Source organism: Typopeltis vanoorti, chromosome 18 (assembly GCF_054136105.1).
Source record: "Typopeltis vanoorti isolate ZY-2024b chromosome 18, IOZ_Tvanoo_1.0, whole genome shotgun sequence".
Lineage (NCBI taxonomy): Eukaryota > Metazoa > Arthropoda > Arachnida > Uropygi > Thelyphonidae > Typopeltis > Typopeltis vanoorti.
In genome coordinates this window covers 29,630,692-29,656,251 of record NC_143566.1, presented here as the reverse complement: position 1 = coordinate 29,656,251, position 25,560 = coordinate 29,630,692, and the positions used below count along the sequence as shown (strand labels likewise).

The window sequence follows — 25,560 nt, the reverse complement described above, 5'->3', positions numbered from 1 at the left end:
AGCCTTAAGGTGGGAAGACCCAATGATTAAGAAAGTCAGAAGAAAATGGCGAAGAAAGGCCCAAGACAGACAGGAACAGCTGGATTCTTTACGCCTTGCAGTCATGGAGAAATCCTGTTAAAAAAGTCCTGTTTAAAAAATCCTGTTAAAGAGCATAAATCACAGGTCCATCAAGGTAATCACTGCACGAAACTAGTTTCTCTCCATTTTTATGCAAAATGCAAACACAGTCATTTTAAATTTTTGCCAAATGAGAACTATGCATCACACCTGGCTAAAATTTTCCCAGAGGTCATGAAAAAGATGACGCATGCTGATACAGGAATGAATGAATGAACTGTGTTGCTGTCTGCTGGAAACTTACCAAAATTTTTCAAACAACCCTCGTGTTTTACAGCCAACCAGCTACTAAATCTATATAAATCCCAAATCTATCTATACTTAGAGTACTGTACAAGCATTTGGGATGAAGCCTAAAATCTCCTTAAATATTCTTGATGCTGTCCAGAGGAGAGCAATTTGGCTCATAGATGACCCTTCCCTCACAAGCTCACTTCAACCTCTATCTCACGGATGCAGTGTTTCAGCTCTATGTCCCTTCTACAGATAATACTTCCATGGTCACTGCTCGAGTGAATTAGTAAGCATCATTTCTCCACCTGCTGTTATGTCTGTTAAAACAAGAGCAGCTGCTGTCCAATATGCCTTTACAGTAGAATTGCAAAATCATTGAACCTGCTTCTCCTCATCCTCATTTATTCCATCTATCTCTGCCCTCTGGAACAGCTTTTAACATGATGTGTTTCACAATAGTTTCAACCTTCATCTCTTTAAGAAGAATATCAATTGGTTTCTTCTTTCTCAACCTTCATCTGCACCTCACACACAGTACTGATGTGCTATAGGTTCTTCTACCTCTCATATATATGGCATAATATTAAAAAAAAATCAGTAGAATCACTATAGTTTTGGCAACACAAAATTCCTATATAACAATTAACAAAGTATCTGTGTCCAAAACAAGTGAAACACCCACACAATATAACACTATTGACCACACTAAACAGACATGCCACAGTAAATGCTGTTCTAATATTCTCTAGCAGGCTGTCATATTCTAACACATCTAATATGATTTGAATAATAGGAATCATGATTTATCATTTTATATAACTTCCAGCCATATCTAACTTGAACTTATCTGCTCTTCCATGGAACCAGAAGATATGTAGTTCAGTACATAATTTCTGCCACAAATCTCTACAATATAATGATATCCTTGGCTAGACAATTTATATAGTCTTCGTATCTTCTGGGAAAAGGATTCTTTCTGCCACCATTTTAACTCTGCTGCAATCTCATAAATTGACTGATGCCTAATTATTATCATTATTATTATTTAGGCGTCCAAGGAGTCAAAAGACTCATTGCGGGAGGTTCTTCGTAGGAAACACACAAGTCTATCAAGACTCATCGTGGGAGGTCCCTCCTGGGAAACACAAAGTCTATCATACCACTCCTTAAACTCATTGACCGTTCTCACTCTCACCACTCTCAGGCAATGCATTCCACGGTTCAACCACCCTCCATGCAAAGAAACCACTCCTCACCCTCTTGCTCACAGTTTCCTTTCGTAACTTCCAGGGATGGCCCCTTGTCATCACTCGTTCCTGCTGTTCAACCAAGCAAAAGAACTTCCCAATGTCAACCCTGTAACCACCTCTCAACAGTTTAAAAGTTTCAATCATATAACCTCTCCTTCTTCTATCCACCAAACTCAGCAGTCCACATTCCCTCAGCTGATCCTCATAACTAACATTGTACAGTCCTGAAACTGTCTTTGTTATCCACCTTTGTATCCTTTCCACAGTTAATTTATCCCCTTCAAATCCTGGAGACCAAATTTGAAAACAATAGTGTAAGTGTGGTCTGATCAGGGTCTTATACAACGGAATGCTAAATCTCTGCAGGTCAGCGTTCTTCTCAGTATTGCAGCAATCCTCTGGGTTACATTCACCACCTTTGCAATATGTCCTCTGAATTTCAGGTTTCTACCAATCATCAACCCCAGATCTCTTGTCTCCCCTACTTCCTCCAGTATAGTTCCTCCAACAGAGTATGCAGCGTTGCATCGATGTGTCCCAAACCTCCAGACCTTACATTTTGCTGCAAAGTAAAACCCCCATTCATTTGCCCATCTGTCTTATTCAAATTCTCTTGCAGGACTACCACATCTGGCAAACAACTGAATATCTCCCTGCAATCCACTGACAATGTCATTGATATAAAGGTTAAACAATATAGGTCCCAGTACTTAGCCCTGTGAGACCCCACTTGTAACCCTCTGCCTCCTTAAAACTTCCCCATCATACACAACTCTCTGATATCTATTGGACAGCCAATCCTGAATACAGTTGACCAACCTGACATCCAAACCCATGTGCTGTAACTTAAATATCAGCTTATCAGGTGGCACCCTGTCAAATGCCTTTGCTAAATCCAAGAAAATAGCAGTATATGCCTTTCCCTCATCTACTGCTCTTGTAACTTTATTATAAAAGGCTAGCATATTACTAAAACAAGAATGCCCCTTCACAAATCCATGTTGACTCTCACAGATAACATTACCCTCATCTGCCCAATGTTGTATATGGTCCCTAACTAATTTCTCCAAGAACTTAACCTGATGACACACAAACTGGCCTATGATTAAACACTTCCAGTCTGCTACAGCCCTTATGCAATGGCACTATTTAACCCTCCTTCCATTTCCTGGGCACCTTTCCCATAGACAGACTTTCATTGAAAAGCCAGGTCAAAGGAGCTGTCAGTTCTTTAGCGCATTCTCTCAAAACTTGTGGTGAAATACCATCCAATTCCACAGCTTTACTGACATCCAATGTACTCAGTACTTGAAACACGCTCTCCTCCTGCACCTCTAAACCTCAAATCTGTTCTATCCCTCTAGTATTAAAATTTACTCCTCCAGGATGAAATACACCAATAAAGTGTTCACTGAACAATTCCATTATGTCCTCTGCATCAGTCACTCTATTCCCATTTTTATCCCACAATGTCATTCTTCACAATCCAATCCTCCCACATAGCTAAAAAATTCCCTAGGATTTTCTTTGGATCTTAGGGCCAATCTCTTCTCATATTCCAGTTTTGCCTTCCTTACCATACTAGTCACTCTCCTGGCCTGTGTCTTATATTCGTCATACATCTGCTCTTCACTTGTCTCCTTATATCTCTTCCATAGCCTCTTTTTCACACGCAGTTCCTGTTTAATATTGTTTGTCACTTTACACCAAATTGTGTCCTCTTCTTCACTTGTGGAATACAGCTTACTATTGCTGCTAACAAATATTCCTTCACAATTTCCCAAGCACTAATGATATCCCGGCCTTCTAATTCCTCCCTCCATGAAACTTCCCCAAGTTGATGTCTAAGACTATTATAATCACCTGCCTTATAATTCCACATGTTCCCGTCTCTTTGATACTCCTGCATGTCTATTATGCCAGTTAATGATAAATTCAATTACTCTAAATAATGTTAAATATCCAGTAATGCACACAACTACAGTTATTTGGGGTACATTCTCTTAATTTGTACCCTGCTGTGTAATGTGGTTTAATGATGACACTCAACATTTGGGAAAAAAAATAAAATTAAATTTAAAAAAAATAAAAAAATAGATTTTGCAACACAGTCATTTACATAGTCTAATGGAAACCAAATAACAAAAAAAAAGATAAAAAAAGATTAACAAAACAAAAACTCCCATATAATAAATTAAATATAATATACAGTGAATAATGAAAAGAATTTCAATGGTACATACCTCCCAACTTCCAAGATGTTGACTAGATATTAACTTCAATATAAGTCCTATAAGAGCACCTAAAATAAAACCCAATCATTCTTCAAATGATGACATAAGTATATTTCTAAACAACAAGCATGTTATAGCTTTTTCTGAAAAAAGCAGCACATTTTTACTGAAAACAGATAATAACCACATTTGTATTAAGTTCGCATAATCTTGTGTCATGATTTTCTGATCTATGTCAGGATGATTTCATTATCATACCAGCTATAGTAATGCAACAGGCATTTATCTCTAAACTTGAATTTTACTACGAGTGTAACATTTTAAACCTTTATAAATGAACTATCATTTAATAAAGCTTTCTATATGATGCCAGCTTTGGCATCATATAGAAAGCTTTATTTCTATATGATGCCAAATTTACTTTATTGGATAGTAAACCAGAGAAAGCTAATGTTTCGCTGGTTTACTATCCAGCATCTTCTAATGATGCTGGATAGTAATGAGTGGCTCTGCTTGGGGTAGAGCAAACCCTGAGAGTTCTTGTCAGTGGCAGGGTGAACCTGTTACTGAGGGAAACAATGCTGAGTTTTTGGAGTTTGACTTGTACTTGAACATTAAATAAAGGTTGAAACCAGTCTAGGTAGTGGCTCTTCCCTTAATGCATAGCATTATACATGTCTGCAAGGAGATGTGCTTTGCATTATGGGAGATACTGAGACAAGGAGTGATGAGAGCTTGGTCCACCTTTACCACGAGTTACCTAAGTCCTGAAGATGCTTCAGGTGCAAACTTTGTTTGCTTACACTTGAATAAAGGATTAAACTAAATTTATTATGGTAGCACTTGATATCTCCAAAGCTTTTGCCCAGGTCTGGCACAAAGGCTTACTAAGCTAACTACCATCATTTGGTCTGACCTAAGACTTCTGTAGTTGGATTGCCAGCTTTCTGTCAAGTGCTACCATAATAAATTTAGTTTAATCCTTTATTCAAGTGTAAGCAAACAAAGTTTGCACCTGAAGCATCTTCAGGACTTTACCCTACACAACTCACCTCAACCAACAGAACATCAACCACCACCACCCTCAATTCCAATTTCCAAGCCATCCTACAATGAGGTTCGGATAACCTCATCAATTTCAATGTTAATAAAACCCATATTCCCCATATAAAAATAACCATTTTTTTCCCAGTATCCTTTTTGACACTACTCAAATTTCCAGACAGTTTGAGATCTCTCTTCTTGGAATTACCCTCACATCAAACCTCTCCTAGCATAAACACATCACAACCATTGCATACTCAGCTTCAAAAAAACTAGGATTTCTATTTCGCTCAAGACGTTACTTCACCCCTAAACAGCTGTTAACATTATACAAATCACAAATCCACCCAGCTATTAAATACTGCTCCCACATATGGGATGGAGACCCTAAAAGCTCCCTCAAAATGCTTGACTCAATATAGAGGAGAGCAATTAGACTTATTAATGACCCATCTCTTATAACTCTCTCTCCCCACTTTCACGCAGATGTTTGGTTTCTGCAATATGTATATTCTACAAATATTTCCATGGGAAATGATCATTTGAAATAACATCAATAATTCCTCCACTCAGTACTAAGCTCGTTGAAACACGTGCAGCTGCTGCTCGACATCCCTTCACAGTACACCTAGAAACAAACAGAACAAGTTTCTTTTCCTCCTCCTTCATCCCTGCAACTGCTGCACTGTAGAACAGTCTCCACCCTTGCCGTGTTTCCTAAAGAATACAATTTAAAGTCATTTAAATCAAATGTAAACAAGTTCCTCCTTTCCCAACCAATTACCACACACAATACTAATGTACTATACAAAGGTAGTCTGAAAAAGTTCTCGGCCTCGACCATAGATGGCAACACCATCGGCACGATTTTTTTTTCTAAGATGGTACATCTCTCATAAGTATCCATTTGAAATTGCAAGTGATTCTATCAAGAAGTTTGTTTTATACAGCTGTCGGAAGCAAAAGTATTGTCTGTATCCCTTGAAATGGATAAAACTGAGTATCATGCAGTTAGAAAACTCTTTGTAAAAGAAGGTTTAACGCCAAAAGAAATTCATTCGAAGTTCATAAAAGTTTATGGGCACTCTTCTTTGTTTTTTTGACAATTAAGAAATGGTCTGCTAAGTATAAATATGGCTGTACCAGCCTTGAAGATAATCCACATGAAGGACGTCCAAAAAGTGCAACAACACCAGAAATCATTGATCAAGTGCACAATATGGTATTGGATGACTGGCGAGTCACAGTGCATGAAATTGCTGAGACTATAGGCATTTCAAAAGAACGTGTAGGATATATTTTGCATGAAGAATTGCAAATGAAAAAGCTTTGTGCAAGATGGGTGCCATGCTTGCTCACAGCAGATCAAAAACGCACTCACATGAAAATCTCTGAATAGTGCTTGGAGCATTTTAAAAAGAATAAAACTGATTTTGTGCATCAATTTATTACTATGGATGAAACTTAGATTCACAGCTACCCACCAGAATCCAAACAGTGGACAGAAGCTGGTTGTTCAGCACCAAAGAAGACAAATTTGGTTCCATCAGCAGGAAAGGTCATGGCATCGGTGTTTTGGAATGCTAAAGGCATTTTATTTATTAATTATCTTGAAAAGGGTAAAACAATAACCAGGGAATATTATTCTGATCTTTTAACCAGACTAGATGAAAAAATTCATGAGAAAAGACCTGGTCTGCAGAAGAAATAAATCATCTTTTTCTGATCTTAGTGCAATGGTTCTCAGATCTTACTGAGAACTACTACAGGGACAGGATAATGGCACTGGAGCATCACTGAAATAAATGTATTAGTCTTAAGGGAGATTATGTTGAAAAATAAAAATAATTTTGAAATTATAAATTCATTTTTTCATTGTTAGGCCGAGAACTTTTCAGATTACTCTCGTAGGTTAATCAATCAACCTCTTGTGTATGGGCCCAACATTTAAAAAAAAAAAAAAAAAAAAAAAAAAAAAAAAAAAAAAAAAAAAAAACCCTGCACTTAACAAAATCACTATAAAAAAATTCAAGAAAAAAAACAACAACTCATGTCTTACTAGGGTGGCCCTTTATGGACTGAATAACCATAAAGTTAACCTGGAGAAGTCAAACTATCTAGTCTCAGAGTCAAAATAAAAAAGTGTATAAATTATTTTTTTTTAAATTATATCTCAGCCCAAAGAGATAGCAAAAAAGTTAAAACTTCATGGCAAATCATTCCAGATATACGAGTGTCCCTAAAATTCACAAATCTAATATTCCTCCCTCTTTGTGCAATGGTTGACAGTGCAGTGCAGACAACTCCACCTACAAACTGACCAAACATTACTCAAATCACTTTCCCTTCTCACAGGTAAATCTTCCTCGTTTATTAAAAATGCTCTGCATTTTAAAACATTAATCAAAAATCCAGCCCTGACAGATTCTGACATCATGGTCAGCTTTGACATTACTTCACTGTTCACTAATGTACTTTGAACGGAGACTCTTTACCTCAATTAAGTCACATTTCCCTCTGATATAAATGAATTATTCATATTCATCATGTATTCTGGTTATTTCTTATGGAAATGAAAAATATACAGACAGTTGGATGGGACTGCAATAGGTTTTTCCCAACTAGCCAACTTCTATACAGAATATTTTGCAAACCAAGTATACAACGTTATGGCATCCTCAAGACACTAGACTAGGACTAATTGTTCAAATGACACAGCCCTGGAAACTGAGCTCAGGTACCTTTGCAACACCCTTTGAACCAATGGCTACAATCCCAATAACATAGATACATGTACTTCTATCCCTTCTGCACCAACACAAAAAAACATAGCAAAACTGCATATAAAGGATACATCAGAAAAGACAGTAAAATTTTCTGATAATGTGATCACCTTGCCACTTTCAAACCAAACACACACATTCAGCTAGATACCTTCATCTGTTCTTCTCCTAAAGATCAAACTTCATCCTATTGCACATCCTGGAGCACCTGAAGTACCTTGGGCCTGCAGTTTAGCCTACTTTGGACATGATAGTAGATCAGTTAATATCTGCCTTGAAGAACACAAAAATTCCATACACAATCATGTGTTGTTCAATGTGAAGTATACTCTCATATGTTGACTAATTAAATATGCCAAAATGCACCTGGTACAGGGGTTTCCAAACTTTTCTTTTCATGCATCTAAATACATATCCATATCTTTGTACCATCCAAACTAGGTAAGCATGAACTTGTAAAATTCTGCTTCACAAATGCAACAAAGGGATTTGAAATAGTGATTTTTCAAAATAAAAATAGAAGGAAGGTGGATAACAGATAACAATAGAAAAATTAATTATTTTCTCTCATTCAATTTAGTTAATTAACTACCTATGACTGCTATAAATAATGATCACTAATTAAATTAAAAACTAATAACTGATTATTATTCTTGTTGAGAGGCTTATACGCTGGTTAGACATAATAACTAATATTTAAGGAATTGACAGCGTATACTGGAAATATAGATTAAATAAACTTTAATATACACTTTCCGATATTTCGGCGAACGTTACGTTGCCATCTTCTTGGGAACTTACTAAAAAGACACGTGCACACAAGTACTAATACAACAAATGAGACTGAGGCTAGGACGCTAGCGTTTTCCTAAAGTCCTGATGGTGCCCCCCTGGCGGGCTATATTGGTAGTTCTTGGCCTTTGGGCTGAAGTTCTTTTGATAAAAGTTTCCCAAATTTGGGGCAGTTTCATGCATCCAAATTTGTTGAGGTTTGGCATGTTCCTAAGGGCCGAGGCTGATTCCATGAATAGTCTTTCATACTTGAACTTGCTGCGGTGTATTACTGTGTATAACTGTCCTACTTTGGCCAAACAGGCAGGACAGCAAATATCAGAATCTCAGAACACAAGGATTACATCCGATTTCACCAGTACAGCCACTCTGGGCTTGCAGACCACGCTCTGGATACTCGCCACAGAATAAGATGGAAGAAAGCCACAGTAATACACCGCAGCAAGTTCAAGTATGAAAGACTATTCATGGAATCAGCCTCGGCCCTTAGGAACATGCCAAACCTCAACAAATTTGGATGCATGAAACTGCCCCAAATTTGGGAAACTTTTATCAAAAGAACTTCAGCCCAAAGGCCAAGAACTACCAATATAGCCCGCCAGGGGGCACCATCAGGACTTTAGGAAAACGCTAGCGTCCTAGCCTCAGTCTCATTTGTTGTATTAGTACTTGTGTGCACGTGTCTTTTTAGTAAGTTCCCAAGAAGATGGCAACGTAACGTTCGCCGAAATATCGGAAAGTGTATATTAAAGTTTATTTAATCTATATTTCCAGTATACGCTGTCAATTCCTTAAATATTAGTTATTATAATAACTGATTAATAAATTAATTAAATGTCTTGCCAATGTCGGTGCATTTAAATTTCATATATGCATGATGTATACTGAAATAAATCCTAATAAATTATAGTATCATGAGAGTGCAAAATTCACTATTTGGTCTAGTAGTATATCCACTAGGCCAAATAGCAAATACATCAACAAGCACAACCAAAATGTGGTTTTGTGTGTGCAAATGTATTGAGGACATTGGCTTCTGTATGTTTAATGTAGAAATTAACCAGTGTGGAAAATACCCGAGTTAATACATAAACAATAAATTACATGATAACCACAATAATTAACTTTAATGAAATGAATAAAGATTAGATTACTTAATACATATTACTGTATACAGCAATATCATCTATTGATACATTTTACATTTTTCTCTGTCAAGTGAAATAATTTGTATGATTTGCTCATTTAAATAAATCAAAAATGGTCAAGGAGTGGAGAAGGACTCAATGATGTAGTTATTTTATTTATTTATTTATTATATATTTTTTCACTAGAGGTCAGGCCAGTAGAATAACTGTTGATCAAATCATTGTCTCTTTTGGTGTACAGTGCGAAATGTAATATAGCTTATCTCTGTATATAAATGTATACTCATATTTATGATGATGACCTTAATATGAAGGTCAAAACATCAGGAAATTAAAATAATTATTTCTAACACAGTTGTAGTCTCCATAATTTGTCTGAAATGAAATCAAGTAGAGTGATTTGGGTAGATATCAGAATGGGTAACTGGACAATGAGACTTATTCATGCCTATGGTCCCACAGAAGGTTCATCTAAGGAAGAAATGGAGAAGGCAGCTGACACAATGAAAAAGGAAAACCTGGTCCTGATTGGAAATCTAAAACAGCAGAGTAGGAAATGATTACCAAACATAGAAATGTTTTGGAAAAATTTGGAAAAAAATGCAAAGCTAATAATAATGGTAAATGCCTGCTGGATTTCTGTTCAGGAACTTGGATTAGTTATTGCTAACACCATGTAATTAATGTTACTAACAAAGTAAAAATGTGCACAAATTCACATGGAGAGAAAAGGCAAGAAATAAGAAAAGTCTCATTGACTATGTTATAGTCAAACAGTCACACCCTAGCCAGCATGAAATTCTGTCAAATCGATAGTGATGTTTTCCCACTGGTGCAGGATACAAGAGTACATAGAGAATTTGAAATAGGAAGTGATCACTGACTCATTTTGAGCAGGATAAAATTGAATTTCATATTGAAAAGAAAAGGGTGTAAGAAAGTTTGAAAACAAATCAAAGTTCAGCAGCTTTCAGAGGTGAACTGTAGACTCAAATACACAATCATCACTGAAAAAAAAAATGAAAGAGTTTGAAAACAAGAACCAAACTTTGGAGTTCCAATGGCAAACAATGAAGCCAAGGAGGCATGTGGTGAGGTTGTCTGTAAGAATAGAAAAATCAGAACTCCATGGTGGACTGAGGAAGTTAAAGAGGCAGTCAAGGAAAAGAGGAAAGCATACAGAAAGTTCCTGGGAAGTAAGTCAGCTTGTGCTCTTAGAGAATACAGATAAAAATGTAAGAAAGCAAAGTAGTGTGTAAAACTAGCTAAACAACAGTAATGGTATAAATTTTGGTATAAACATAGAAAATAAATTTCAGGAAGGTTGTAAAATATTCTGGAGGCTATTGAAAAAGCTTAGAAAAAAAAAGAAAAAGTACTATAAATGAAATCAGAGGTGGTAAAGGTGACATAAAAACTGAAAATAAAGATATTCTAGTTATCTAGAGTAATTACTTTAAAAGACTGCTATATGAAACAAGCAGTGTCAGCATGGTGGTAGAAAACTCCCAACAAGAATGCAGTCAGGAATACATATCCATGACTTTTCTACTTGAAGTAGAAAAGTCATTAAAAACCTGAAATGTGGAAAGGCTGTTGGAGAAGATGAAATTCGATTAGAAATGCTCAAATATCGAGGTATAAACGTTTTACAGTGGCCACATTGCATAATTCAGAAGGCCTGGTCAGAGGGTCGAATTACGGATGATTGGAGCAGAGCTTTCATAGTACCTATCTATAAAAAAGGGAAATAAAACTGAATGTGAGATATACAGAGGTATTTCCCTACTGAGTGTTTTTGGTAAGATTTACGCAAGTATACTTGAGAAAGAGCTTAAAATGATTGTGGAAAGGAAGCTTGATGAAGAATGAACTGGACTCAGGCCAAACAGAGGTTTTTAGGATCAGATGTTCACTTTCAGACAAACAGTTGAGAAATCTTGGGAATATAACAAGGATTTGTATTTAAGTTTTGCTGATCTGGAAAAGGCATAGGACAAGGTGCCAAGATGAAAGTGCTTCAAAATGCTACAGTTATATGGTGTAAATGGGACATTATATCAAGCAATACATAGCCTATTTAAGTTATAAGTCAGTAGTTAGAATTGAAGGAGATACAGGAAGAGGGTTTGATGTTAATTCAGGTGTGCAACAAGAATGCACATTATCTCCACTATTATTCATTATCTATATGGATTACATTATGAAGGAAAGTGGTATTAAATCTGATATCAAAATTGGCATGGTCAATTTTAGTTCTGTACTTTATGCAGATGATGTTATCTTCTTCTTCTCTCCCATAGTCCTAAATGGACTGTTGGGTCATTCATGGCTGGTAGATGATGTTCTTTGTAATCCTCCTCCAATCATCTCGGTCTCTTGTTCTTGATGTCAGTTGAGAAAGGGAGGAATTTGTCCATTTTTTGATGTTGTCAGTCCATTTTAATCGAGGTCAGCCCCTAACCCTTGATCCCGGAACGATTCCTTCTTGGAATACCATTAGCCCTCTCCACATGTCCAAACTATTTCATCTGTCTTCTTCTGATGACTGTCAGAATATTTTCCCTTTTTCCCGTCTATTAAATTAATCAGTTTCAGAACATTTTCATTGGTTTCATGAGCAGTATATATACAGAATTCTCAAGAGTGTTCTGTAAGTTTTCATTTTAAAAGACAAGAATCTCCTCTCATCTTCCCTCAATAAAGTCCAGGCCTCACAACCATACAAGAGGATAGAATTCACCAAAGTGTCAATTAGTTTTAGTCTAGTTGTGATTGCTATTCTGTTATCTCTCCACAATGGTTTTAACTTTTGTAGGGCCACAGTTGCCTTAGCAATTTGGTATTTAATGTCAGTTTTGGAGTGACCATCTTGACTCAGCGTGTTTCCTAGATAAGTGAACTTGATTAGATTCTCAATTGGTTTATTGTCGATTTGTATCTTTAAGGGTTCAATGTCTAATTTTGAGGTTATCATTGTTTTTGTTTTTTGCAGGTTTATGTATAATCCATATTTTTTTAATGTTCCGAAAATGTAACTGGTTATCTCTTGTAATTCTTCTTCACTTTCTGCCAGAAGATCGATATCGTCTGCAAAACGTAAGTTGTTTATTCTTAGTCCGCCAACTACTATTCCAGTGTCATATTCATGAAGAGCTTCATCTTTGACATATTCCAGAAAACAATTAAAAAGAAGAGGGGGACAAGATGCATCCCTGTCTTACCCCCCCGTTCTGTCCGGAATGGTTCGTTGCTGTAATTTTTAATTTCCAATTCTCATATCAGATGAGGAGTAAAGAGATTTAATAATCCTAATGATTTTATGGTCCATAATATTCTAAAATTTTCCATAATGCCTCATGCCATATTGAGTCAAAAGCTTTTTGAAGATCTAAAAAGTTGTGACAAATTATTTTGTTTTGTTCTATGTATTTTTCACCTATTATGTGTAATTGTAAAAATATGGTTAATTGTACTTCTGGACTTCCGGAAACCTGCTTGTTCATCTGATAGTCTGTTTTCTATTTTCTTTTCGATTCTTGACAATAATATTTTAACAGGATTTTGCTTGGATGGCTAATAAGGCTTATTGTTCTATATTTGCTACATTTATTGCTGTTTCCCTTTTTAGGAATAGGTACAAGGACAGAAGTCCACCAATCAGAAGGCTAAGTCTCTGTGTTCCATACATCCTGAAATAAATTTAGCAAGGTTTCTATGATGATGTCACCTCTTTCACGTATCAGTTCCATTGTAACACCATCAATTCCCAGTGATTTTCCTGTTTTTGAGGAGCTAACTGCTGCAATGACTTCTTCTTTTAATATTGGGTAATCTCCTTCCTCCGAACCTCCTTGCAAAATTCCATCCAAAATATCGTCAGTCAGTTGGGGGTCCTTTTGAAAAAGCTTGGTTGCATAACATTTCCATCTATCAACTATTTTCTGGTTATCTGTGATAAGAGTTCCATCTTCATCTTCTATACTCCAATTAATTGCAGTAAAAGGTTTGGTTAATTTATTGATAATTTGAAAAGCACTTTCAGGATTATTTTTATTTAGGTCCTCTTCTATGTTTTTGCTAGTATTCAAAGGTTTCTACATGTTTGACTTCTTTTTTAATAATCTTGGTAATATTTTTATACTGTTCTCTATTGTCACCACTATTAATATGAGATTACAAATTTCTTCTTTCATCACAAGAGCCTGTGTAGCTCAGTGGATGTGGCGTTTGCACACCACGGCGCTTGGCTGCACGAAGGAAGACTTGGTTTTGAGTCTAGTTGGTGACTAGAGGAAATTTTTCTAAGCCTTTTTTCGACCGGTTCCCAAGTTAGTCGATCTCTGGCACGGGCAAGCGGGTTTTTCGTCCCGTAAACTCAAGAAAATCGCCCGTAGAACCCGCATTATTTCAGACATTAAATATATTGTGTTAGGGTTAGGGACCACGAGATGGCGGCACATTTGAGCCGTCTCTCTTCACTGTGTACCGCTTAATTAGTGATAGCCTTGGGCCATCTATCTCTGATTGGTACCAGTGGAGATTGAACTGCCCACTCAGTCTCCAAAAGTTAGATAAGGCTAAATGGCCTCGCCTACTCCCTGTATACGGGAATAAAAAGGTGTTAGCTGATTTTTTTTTTTTCTTTCATCGCATAGGTCCAAAATATTTTTGGTTATCCATGCTTTATTAACATTCCTTTTGTATCCAAGAATTTCTTCAGCTGTTTCAGTTATCTTTTGTGAGAAGTATTTGGTTTTAGATTCAATATTATGATAATTTTTGAAGCTTGTGTCAAAAATTTCTTTTTAATTTATGTTTATATAATGTATTTATTTGGGGGTCTTTTAATTTTTCTATATTATATCTTTTACGAGTTGATTTTGTAGGTAATATTTCTCTCATTTTCATATTCACAGTTGTGATGACCATATTGTGGTCACTACCACAATATGGTCATCACAAATATGTCGGCTCCAGAAAATGATCTGGTTCTTGTGAGGTTGGAGTTTTTAAATTTTGTTATACTTGTTATAGTGATGTTATACTTCTGAATAAATCCAGCACAAGTCTGCAAGATTTCCTGACTAAATTGAATAACTGTTATAATAAATTTGGAATGAAAATCAGCAATAAAAAGACAGACAATGAAAATAAGAAAAAACATTAAAAACTTCAATTGTATCCTGAATGGTGAACCTATAGAACAAGTAAAACATTTTAGCTATTTAGGCACAATTTTTAGTGAAGATTGCAAATTAAACATGGAAATAGACAACAGAATTAGTAAAGCCAGTATGGTAAGAAGTCAGCTGAATAAATTTATATGGAATAAGAAAGAAATTAGTCAAAACATTAAATCAGCTTATACAAGACAATTTAACTTACAGATCTGACAGCTAGATATTGGTTGGAAATAAAATACTTGATCAAAGACTGAACACTTCTATATAAGAGTTCTGACAAAGATTAGTGTAGTGAACAGATGGCATCAATGGCAATATCACATTAAAAATGGGGATATTAGGATAGAACTTGAACTGTTATCATTCAAGAATGTGTTAGTAGAGCTAATCTCAGGTGGTATGGTCACTTAAAACAGAATGGGAGAAGAAAGATTAGCAAAACAAGTGTTCTCTGCCAGGTTGTCAGGAAAAAGACCCAGAGGAGGAGGACAAGATGTAAATCGATTGATACAGTAAATAGTGCCTGAAAAGACAGAAATATAAGATCTGATAATATTTTAATCTTGACAGATAACAGATTAATTTAAAGGAAAACTGCTGATTGGAAGTTAGTAATGGTGTAACTTTTTCATGTAGCACTATCATAATTATCCTGAGGATACATATCAGGAATTTGATGTTGTTGTTGTTGATATCTGTTTTGGGGTGAAAAAAAGATGTTCAAGCACTGAAAGGAAGTATTTTGAAGATAATGTTACCATAAATGAGAACTAATTTAAATAACTTTCACACCTTACACATGTAACAAAAATTATACAGAATTTTATTCAAAACTCCAATTTCTCTCTCAGGTGGCATCATCTGAGAGAGAAACTGTCAACTACATTCAAAACATGAATCACAATAATGAGTCATAAATCATGTATATATTAGCTTGTGTCTCAGTCACAGCTGACATACTGTCTATGATATTAGAGTTCAAAGAAACAATTGTAGAACAATTTTTATCTACAGAGCTTTCTACAACTGTTCCTTTGAACTCTAACAGTGTTATATCATATATTTATGATATCTTATATCACAGCCATTTTGAGATGAAAAAATCAAACTTCTGAGAAGAAAAACCTCACCATCACTACATAAAGCCAGTTAACTTGTCTTCAGAGGGATAAAAAAAAAAACTTTATAAAGACTTTTTGCATTCCTAATACAGACAGGGACCTGGGTCATTCCAAAATGCATATTCCCAAGCAATGGCTGTTTGAATAACAATGTTATGCAAAGATATACATATCAAAATCATAAAAGCTTAATCTTTCAAGTGTCACACAATTAATTTAAACAGAGGAATGTTTCATTATTAACAGAGAGGGTGAAACAAAAGTTTAAAAATAAATATTTAGTTACTCACCTAAAAATACAACAGCAACACTTTCGGGTAGATAGTGTAAATTAGTCTGGATAAGCAAATGGATAAGCAGAATGCACAGGGCTGAAATGGAGTATCAGTTTTGAATTTGTTATAAAATATTGGAGAGTTTAACAGAATACAATTAAAAACATATTTCAACCAATGGAATATCACTACTTCAGTTTATCATATTCTTCCATTTTAAAAAATCACTATCATCAAATGTTATTTAACAATACCAGAATTCTAGTTAGGTATATTCTCTTAAATTTTCTCCAAAGAAAATATCACAACACACAGTGCTGAAATATACACTACATTGAAAGAAGTACTGAGATATTCCCTTTTAGAATGAAACACTGATATATACAAGTAACCCTCACATAACGCAGTCTACAAGTAGTAGTCCTTATCTTTTCATATATTTTTCACCGTGCGACTTAAAAATCAAACTTTATCTTTGTTAAATTTGTGTCTGCCCGTATTGCACATGTAGTTATAAGAAGCATTTATATTAAGGGAAAGATCCTTTAGCACGTATGTATGTATGTCAATTGTTTACCGTATAAAGTGTTTATTGTTGAAAATTGTCTTCGTTTTCTGCCAGGAAAGCGCATTAAAAATCATAAGTGTGTTAATCTCAAGCTGAATACTTAGGTGAGTTACATACAATATTTAATGCTTGTTTTATGTAAAAAATTAATTTTTATAGTAATGGCCACTTAACCACGCTACCAAGACGTCTATAGACGTCCAAGTTATCATGGATGCGAAGTGCATATTAAAATTGTAATACCATTAATATTACATTGAAATATATGATGGATATGAAGCGTATACTAAAATTCAATCTGAGGATGCGTATTTGATCTGTAATGGCCGGTGAGGTGGTTAAAGGACTTTTGAGATATGGTTGAAAATGAAGTTAGTGAATTAATTGATGGCAAAACATTTAAATGAGGAGGAACTGGTACAATTAATGGATGACGTCGAACCAAATGGAGGAGAAGTTCTGCCAAAGATTCTGATTGTGATCAATCCATTAAAGAATTCAGTTTAAAGAAATTAGCAGAAGGATTGGACTTGGCACGAAAGTTAGGAAGTTATTTTATGGATAATGATCCCTCAATGGAGTGCTTTGGAAAATTCACGAGACAACTGGATATTTGTTTAGCTCCATATTAGGAACTTAATAATAAAAAATTGCAGCAGAGTGGTAAGCAAGATCTTATTACTGACTTCTCTTGTCATAACCCTGTCTTGCTATAACTTCTTGATTATGTCTGGCCACTCATAAATAAAGAACATCTACGAAATGTTATTTTCGAAGACAGTGATGACAATTCAAATATGCACTTTATTTTGTCTAAAACATTTATGCAATGAAGTTTACGTACAATTTGTAATTTTGTAAGTTTATACTATGTATTTGTTTCATAGTTTATGTTTTTCTTAACTTACATGAATTACCTGAAATAAATAAAAATATATTTTTGTTGGATATAGGTATAATTATTTGGATAATCATATGGGGGAAAAAAAGATTTCGGAACATAACCCTATTTTTTCTATGTGATCTGAGTCTCGCATAATGCAATTGATATAACACGGCATTTCTATGGAACCTAACATCCACGTTATACAAAGGTTGCCTGTATATATGTTCCTCTTCATGCATGGCATATAGAAGGCACGAATATAACCCTGTGTAATCCGGTCTACATATAATCAATGGCAGGTAGGGAAAACTTTGAAAGAGATGCTACCATAAGATGATAGATAAGTGACTTATCTATGCCTGACATTTGTAAATAATACATCACACAAAATCAAGTACTAGCAAAATTATCACCATATGGAAATGTAAGAGTACTATCTCAGTCAAAAAATGTACAGGAAGAATCAGGAAACCCAAGGGTGATTGGAAGAGTGGTAAAGGAAACATTGACAATCCAATATGAAAACAAGCAACCAGGAATTCAAAAGAGTAACAGATAAGCACTAGTACATTACTGCATAAATAGATGAACAGTCTTGGTTTCTATGAAAGATAAGATAGATATAAGCCAAACATCAACCATAGCAATGAACAGTGTGAACTACACTGAAGGGCGAAAAAAAAAAAAAACTGACTGTTCCAAAGGTCATGAAACATATCAATGGATTACATTATACTTCATTCTAATCAAATTGGCAAGTGTCGTGAATGCATGACAATGCTTTAAGTTTAATTGCATCATTTCAACTGTAAAGTCTGATCATGGCAATGTAATCATCTGGAGTTGTTTCTAAAATTATGATATAAACTTATATCTTTAGTTGTAGCAGAAGGATGAATCCAGAGGATATGCAACATTTCCTACAATGCAATTGGAAGTTCAACATTTCCTACAATGCAATAGGCTGTACATGAAGTTCAATGAAAAAAGACTCGTGTCTTTATCAACACAATAATACCTCATGTCATGCTGTGATATGGCTTGTGGAAAATAGCAAAACTGTCTGAGCAGAAACTTGATTGCAATTATGTACCCAGTGCTTCAGTTTGGGGAAAATTGAAGCACTGGGTATTGCACTGACACAGACAATCAAGTTCAACAATATTACAAAGACTAGATGGGACTGCAGTGAAGGAAGAATTCAAAATACTCAACTCAATATCAAAAACTGCTGAGAAGTAGGCTTAGAAAGGTGGAAAGTATGATGATGAAAAAGAAACCAGGATGCTACTGAGGTGTGTGTGTGTGCGTACAATTAGGTTTCTCTTAAAAATAGAGCTTCCCAATATTTTTGATCAAGTTTTCATGGAAACCAAACATTTTTCACATGGCACTTAAATTCTATTCTGAAATATTTTTTTTTCGAAACTCAGATTTTTACTGTGAAGCTTTCATTTGTTTAATAAAGCAAATAAGTACAGTACATGGAGTTTTTCTGTTTATTTTTTGTACCTGAAAATCAGAATAAAAATTATATCAATATCAATTTTTGAACTACTACAATATGGTAGTGGTTCATAATCTTAATAGTAGTGAGTGCATGAAATCCAGAATGCCTGGTTTTCAAACTGCAAGAGCAGAATAGTGAAGATGTCAATATTAATTTTTGTACTATCACCAGCAGAGCTATGCATTCTATAGCAAGAATGGTTGGTTGGTTGGTTGGTTGATTTGAATTCGCAGCTGAAGCAACTACAGTGATGAGACCAGTGCACTAAATATGTTAATTAACCTGGGTGGTCAGTTAGACGAGTGGCATGAAAACCAAAATGCCTGGTTTTCAAACTGCAAAAGCAGAATAGTGATTTTTGTACTAGCAGAGCTATGCATTCTACAGCAAGATTGGTTGGTTGATTTGGATTTGCTATGTACTTCACAACCATATACCTGGGAAAGGAGTGTCCTGGGTTCAATTCCCGTTGCTGACGTGAGGAGTTTAAGGATCTTTCTCAGACATAACCAAGTTAGCCAATCCTGGGTGTGGACTGCAGGGTTTGGTTTTTCATCCTGTAAGCAGGCGAACTGGCCTTGAGAACTGAAAGCCAGTTTGCCTTGATGCTTCTACAGACATAGATACACCGGGAGGCATAGGACTAACCACCTTATCCTTGTGTACAGTTGTGGTTAAATGAATACAAATCCCTCGACACTGCAAGGTAAAAGAGGGAAAAAGGAAGAAGATAAACCTAGGTAAGGTCCCTCAAAATGAAATGAGCAAAACAGCAAAAATTGACTGCTGCAAGTATAAACCAGTGTGCACTCTTTGTAAATAATTCATTTGTAAATCAAATTGGTATTGATAGTGTTGATATCAGTGTTCCTGAACAGCACTGATTTGGTACTGTTCAAATAAAGAGTGAGCAGCCAACTTTAAATACAAATGAGTGTGAAACAAAATGGCATTAATACTGAACAGCCAACTTCAAATAAAGAGAATGCTCATGAAGTTATAGTTCCTGCTTTCTCAGTCTTCAACAGAGAGTGAAAAAAAAAATAATAATTCGACTAGTGACAATTGCAATGGGAAAATGGAATTGTGACATGCGTAACACATTTCCTGACCATGCAGACAAAAATTCAAGTTTTTTTCTAGATTTTCAGATCCATTTAAACTGGCACCTTAAAAAAAACGAACATTCACACAAAGCACAAAGAGGCTAAAAGTGTTACAGAGAAATCCATAAAGGTCTTCTTTAGTAAACTGTGTTTTTCTTTATATTGATCTGTGGTTTTCTATTTTTGCCTCTTGAAAAAAAAAAAAAAGGGTGGGGGGGGGGAATGGAAACTGGATCCTATAAATTTTGGGGTTTGCCTCTCCTTGACTATCATCTTTCTATAAAGTGTGATGAGAGTGCAACTGTGAACATAAAATAGATATAACATTGTGAATCAAATATTGGTGATGCTGTATAACAAGAAGTAGAAAAATATTGTGGCAAAAGTAAATGTTTAGAATGAATGTAGGAGTGACAATGTTATAAAACTATGTTAATGAAGGGAATGGGTATTATGAAAATTATGATGAGGAGAACAATTTTGTGTTCCTCTGGTTTGGACCTACACTAGTGGCCAAAATTGTGGAAACCTTTTGGAAAAAGTGTATTTTTGAGGTTTGATGGCTCATAACACCACTTTTTTTTGGTGTAATACCATAAAATTAGATACCAATGGAAAGATAATTTAATCAAGAATGTAATGCAATAACTTTTATGAAAGATTTTTTATTAGAACAGTAGTTATAAAGAAGAAAAGTGAAACACATAGAAAAAATGAGATATACAAAAATTCTCACAATGTGAGTTAATACTTAGTTGGGTAACCTTTAGCGTTAATTACAGCCTTACAACGCCTTCCCATGGAGTAAAAACCAAGTTTTTTAGTTCTGCAGCTGTTATAATGCGAAACTAAGATTGAATTATAATTATTGATTCTATTAATTGGGTTTTATTGGTGGGTTGCTTCTGACAAACAAGTTTCTTTAGTCGGTTCCATAGATTTTCGATTGGGTTAAGGTCTGGGCTATTCCCAGGCCATTCCAGCAGGAATATGATTATCTTGAAACCACTTTTTGCACACAGCAGCAACATGACATGGAGCTGAATCCTATTGAAATATAAATGCTTCATTATCTTGGAAAAGATCACATGAGGAAGGCTTTGGGCTCAAGTATTTCATTTATGTATTTTTGGGCATTTATATTCCCATTAATCATGCAAATTCTGCCCACACCTTTTGATGTCATACAACCCCAGATCATAACACTAAGTGGGTGTTTCACAGTAAGTATAACGCAATCAGGATGCAAATCTTCTCTGATTCTTCTCCTTACGTATTTTATGCCATCACTACCAAACAGGGAGATTTTGGTCTTATCACTCCAAATAACACTGTTGCATTGTTCTGCTGTTCAGTTAACATGGGTTTTAGCCTAGTTTAATCTTTTCAACTTTTGTTTGAGAAATAAAAATGGCTTTTTTTCATGGAATTCTAGCATTTAGACCAAATTCCTGCAGTCTGTGCCGAACAGTCCTTGCACTCAACTTCACATTGTATTGCGCCATTTCATCTTGTATACACCCAGATGATTTTCTTCTGTCACATAGGCACAGTCTCTCAATTCTATTATCATCACTTGCTGTTGTGCAAGTTCTGCCTTTACCAGTCTGTTTTTGTACTGACTGAGTCTCCTTATACCTCTTCAAAAATTTAGAAATGCCACCTTTGGTTAAGTTTCCACCAATTTTTCTTCTAAATTCTTCATAACTGTAGCCTTGTTCAGTTAATAGTACTATTTTGCATCGCTTTCTGGGTGACCAGTCAACTCTTTGCACCATTTCTTTAATTTTATTACGTTTTACAAGCTCACTAAATGAAAGAACACAAAAAAAAAAAAAAAAAAAAAAAACTTGATAGCAACCACATAACACACTGACAAATGTCCTCCTCTCAGCTCCAATACATGACATCAATAGCTGAATCCTACTGTGACCTTATTGGTTCATTGCCAAAACAAGATGACACCTGATTGGCTCTCTAAACACTCATGCTCATTGGCTACATTCACATGAAGGAAAGCTACTTCATATCAACCTAAGCAAGTTGTGCTTCTTTTTTCTGGTTATTTGGCTATAACTTTCAATAGAATACAGATAACACTGGCCAACAAAAAAAAAATTTTATTTTTTTTCTGAAGATTATGATCTGACACTTGTTTTTTACTAATTTGATTTCAAATATCAAACCCATTTTTCTCTATCACGTCAGGTTTTTCCTCTATGGCATTTTCTTTTTGCTAATTTGTAAGTTTTTGATAATTTTAAGGAGGCAGTACTATTTAGAGGATCAAAAAAAATTGATTTTTTAATATTATTTTCTGAAAGTATGTACTTTTAAAAATCTGTTCCTAACTTTTTATCAAGAAATTTGAAAAAATTCCCGAAGATATAGCCTATTATTCAAAGTGGTGCGAAGATCAGAATCGGAGTGCTCACCGCTCTCGCTTGTTAGTAAACGAATAAATGCGTAAGAACCTGCAACGGCACGTACTGGTGCTTTGAATGCGAGAGAGGTCGATAACCGATCTAATACATTTAGGTGATGAAAAGTAGGCGATGACAACTGCCTAAAACAAATGAATGCTATATGCGTCATAGCAGACAAAGAATGATCGAAATCAGTCAATCATTAATCGATCGTGAAAGTATGATGAGCGCTTATAATGTTTCAATAAAGTCTCTGGTTTTTTTTGTCTTGTTAATTGCATGTTAGTCGGCAGTGAAGAAAATACATCATGTCTACTACTCGAAATTGTGTCAATAGTGTAGATTCCTTCTGCTACATTTGTGGCAGCTTTACTGTTCCCAGTCAAAGGTCAAATATCACCAACTTTGTTAAGAAAGTGTACTTTGCATACTTTGACGTAAAAATTGCAGATCAGGACAAGTCATGGGCTCCAAATAAACTGTGTAAGTCATGTGTAGAAAATTTACGACAGTGGAGCAAGGGAAAACGCCAAAAATTAGCTTTTGGTATTCCAATGATTTGGCGTGAACTGAAAAATCACGTAGATGACTGCTATTTTTGTTTAGTTCCGACTTCTGGTTATAATAAGAAGAATAAGAAAAAAATTGTGTATCCAAATCTCGACTCAGCAATTCGGCCAGTTGCTCATTCCAATGAAATAGCCATGCCAATTTATAAAGGACTTCCTTTACTTGAGAACGAGCATGATCGGGATATGCCAGATGTTCTTGAGGAGCAAGACCCGGATGTTGATTTAGACAATGAAAATTTAATTTCTAGTTCTGGACTGCAACATTTTACTCAAGCGGAATTGAATGACTTAGTAAGAGATTTGGGCCTATCAAAGGAATCATCAGAATTGTTAGCTTCAAGATTAAATGAAAAAAACTTACTGGAGCAAGATACGAAGATAACTTTTTTATCATAGCAGGGAAAGTAATCTTGTACAATATTTTAAACACGAGTGTGGGTTTGTTTACTGTAACAATGTGTCACGTTTACTAACTGAAATGAGTGTTGTACAATATCATCCAAATGAGTGGCGTTTATTTATCGACAGTTCAAGCAGAAGTCTCAAGTGTGTCTTACTACACAATGGGAATGTATATGGCTCAATTCCTATTGGCTATTCAGTCCACTTAAAGGAAACATATGGGGACATTAAAAAGGTTCTGAAGTTATTAAAATATACAGACCATAACTGGATCATCTGTGTGGATCTTAAAATGGTGAACTTTTTACTTGGCTTTCAAAGAGGATATACAAGGTTTCCGTGTTTTCTATGCTTCTGGGATAGTTGAGCTAGAAACCAACACTGGAGTCAGAAACATTGGCCTCTTAGAATATCCTTAAATGTCGGAGAACAGAATGTTATAAATCAACCGTTAATCAACAGATTAACGGTTGATTTATAACATTGTTCTAAATCAATTAAAGCAATTAACTGATTAAAAATTAATTGCTTTAATTGATTAATTAATTAAATTTAAAAAAATTAAAGCCGGTGTATTTGATGGACCACAAATTAGAACTTTAATGAGAGACCCAAATTTCATCAATTCTATGAACGAAATTGAGAAAGAGGCCTGGACTTCATTTATGATGGTTGCGAATAATTTTCTTGGAAACAAAAAGGCATGCAATTACAAAGATCTAGTGGAAACAATGCTTGAAAATTTCCAGCGCCTAGGTTGCAACATGAGCATAAAGCTTCATTTCCTATACCATCTTGATAGATTTCCCGAGAATTTAGGTGCTGTAAGCGATGAACAAGGCGAAAGATTTCATCAAGACTTAAAAACTATGGAAGACCGGTACCAAGGAAGATGGGATTCTCACATGTTGGCCGACTACTGTTGGGGTATTCAAAGGAATTGCCAAAACAGAACACACAGCAGAAATTGCTACAAACAAAAATTTATTCCTTGAAACTCATGTGTAAGTAAAATTGTTATTTTTTTATAAATATTCTTGTAATTTTTAATGAATATTGTTAAGTAATTATGTATCTAATTATCGGCCTCTCTTGCATTCAAAACACCTGTACGTGCCATTGCAGGTTCTTACGCATTTATTCGTTTACTAACAAGCGAGAGCGGTGAGTGCTCCGATTCTAATCTGCGCACCGCTTTGAATAATAGGCTATATCTTCGGGAATTTTTCAAATTTCTTGATAAAAAGTTAGGACCAGATTTTTAAAAGTACATACTTTCAGAAAATAATATTAAAAAATCGATTTTTTTGATCCTCTAAATAGTACTGCCTCCTTAAAACTATCAAAAACTTACAAATTAGCAAAAAGAAAATGCCATAGAGGAAAAACCTGACGTGATAGAGAAAAATGGGTTTGATATTTGAAATCAGTGCACCCAAATTAATAAAAAACATATAAAAGTCAGCAAAAATTGTGTTGGACTGTGTAATTGAACAAACTTTGTTGCATTACTTTCTTGATTAAATTATCTTTCCATTGATATATATAATTTTATGGTATTACACCAAAAAAAAAGTGGTGTTATGAGTCATCAAACCTCAAAAATACACTTTTTCCAAAAGGTTTCCACAATTTTGGCCACTAGTGTATCAAGCATGTGCATAAATGTCTGCATAAATAAGACACTAAATAAGATAGAGATCTGCAAGTTGTCCAACTGTGTCATGCTTTTTTGCATACTCTTGTATACTATAGTCTGCAAAACACAGTTGTCCAACTGTGTCATTGAGACCACCAACAAGAGTATACAAAAAAAAAAAAAAAAAAAAAAGCATGCAGGTAGCTTATGTCTATACATGAATGATAGGAGTATCAGAAACAGATGGGGTAGAACTTGTTGCTT

The 25,560-nt window shown here is 35.1% G+C and overlaps 1 protein-coding gene across 1 annotated transcript in view; it reads right to left on the bottom strand.

The window, feature by feature from the left end:
- The window catches only part of Nhe1 (Na[+]/H[+] hydrogen exchanger 1), a 262,652-nt gene that overhangs the window by 201,724 nt on the left and 35,368 nt on the right, over nt 1–25,560 (bottom strand). The window contains exons 3-4 of the mRNA XM_090408190.1: nt 16,203–16,283; nt 3,848–3,906 (exon numbers count right to left, since the gene is read on the bottom strand). Coding sequence (XP_090264316.1) covers nt 3,848–3,906; nt 16,203–16,283 — 140 coding nt within the window. The remainder of the gene's footprint in view (nt 1–3,847; nt 3,907–16,202; nt 16,284–25,560) is intronic.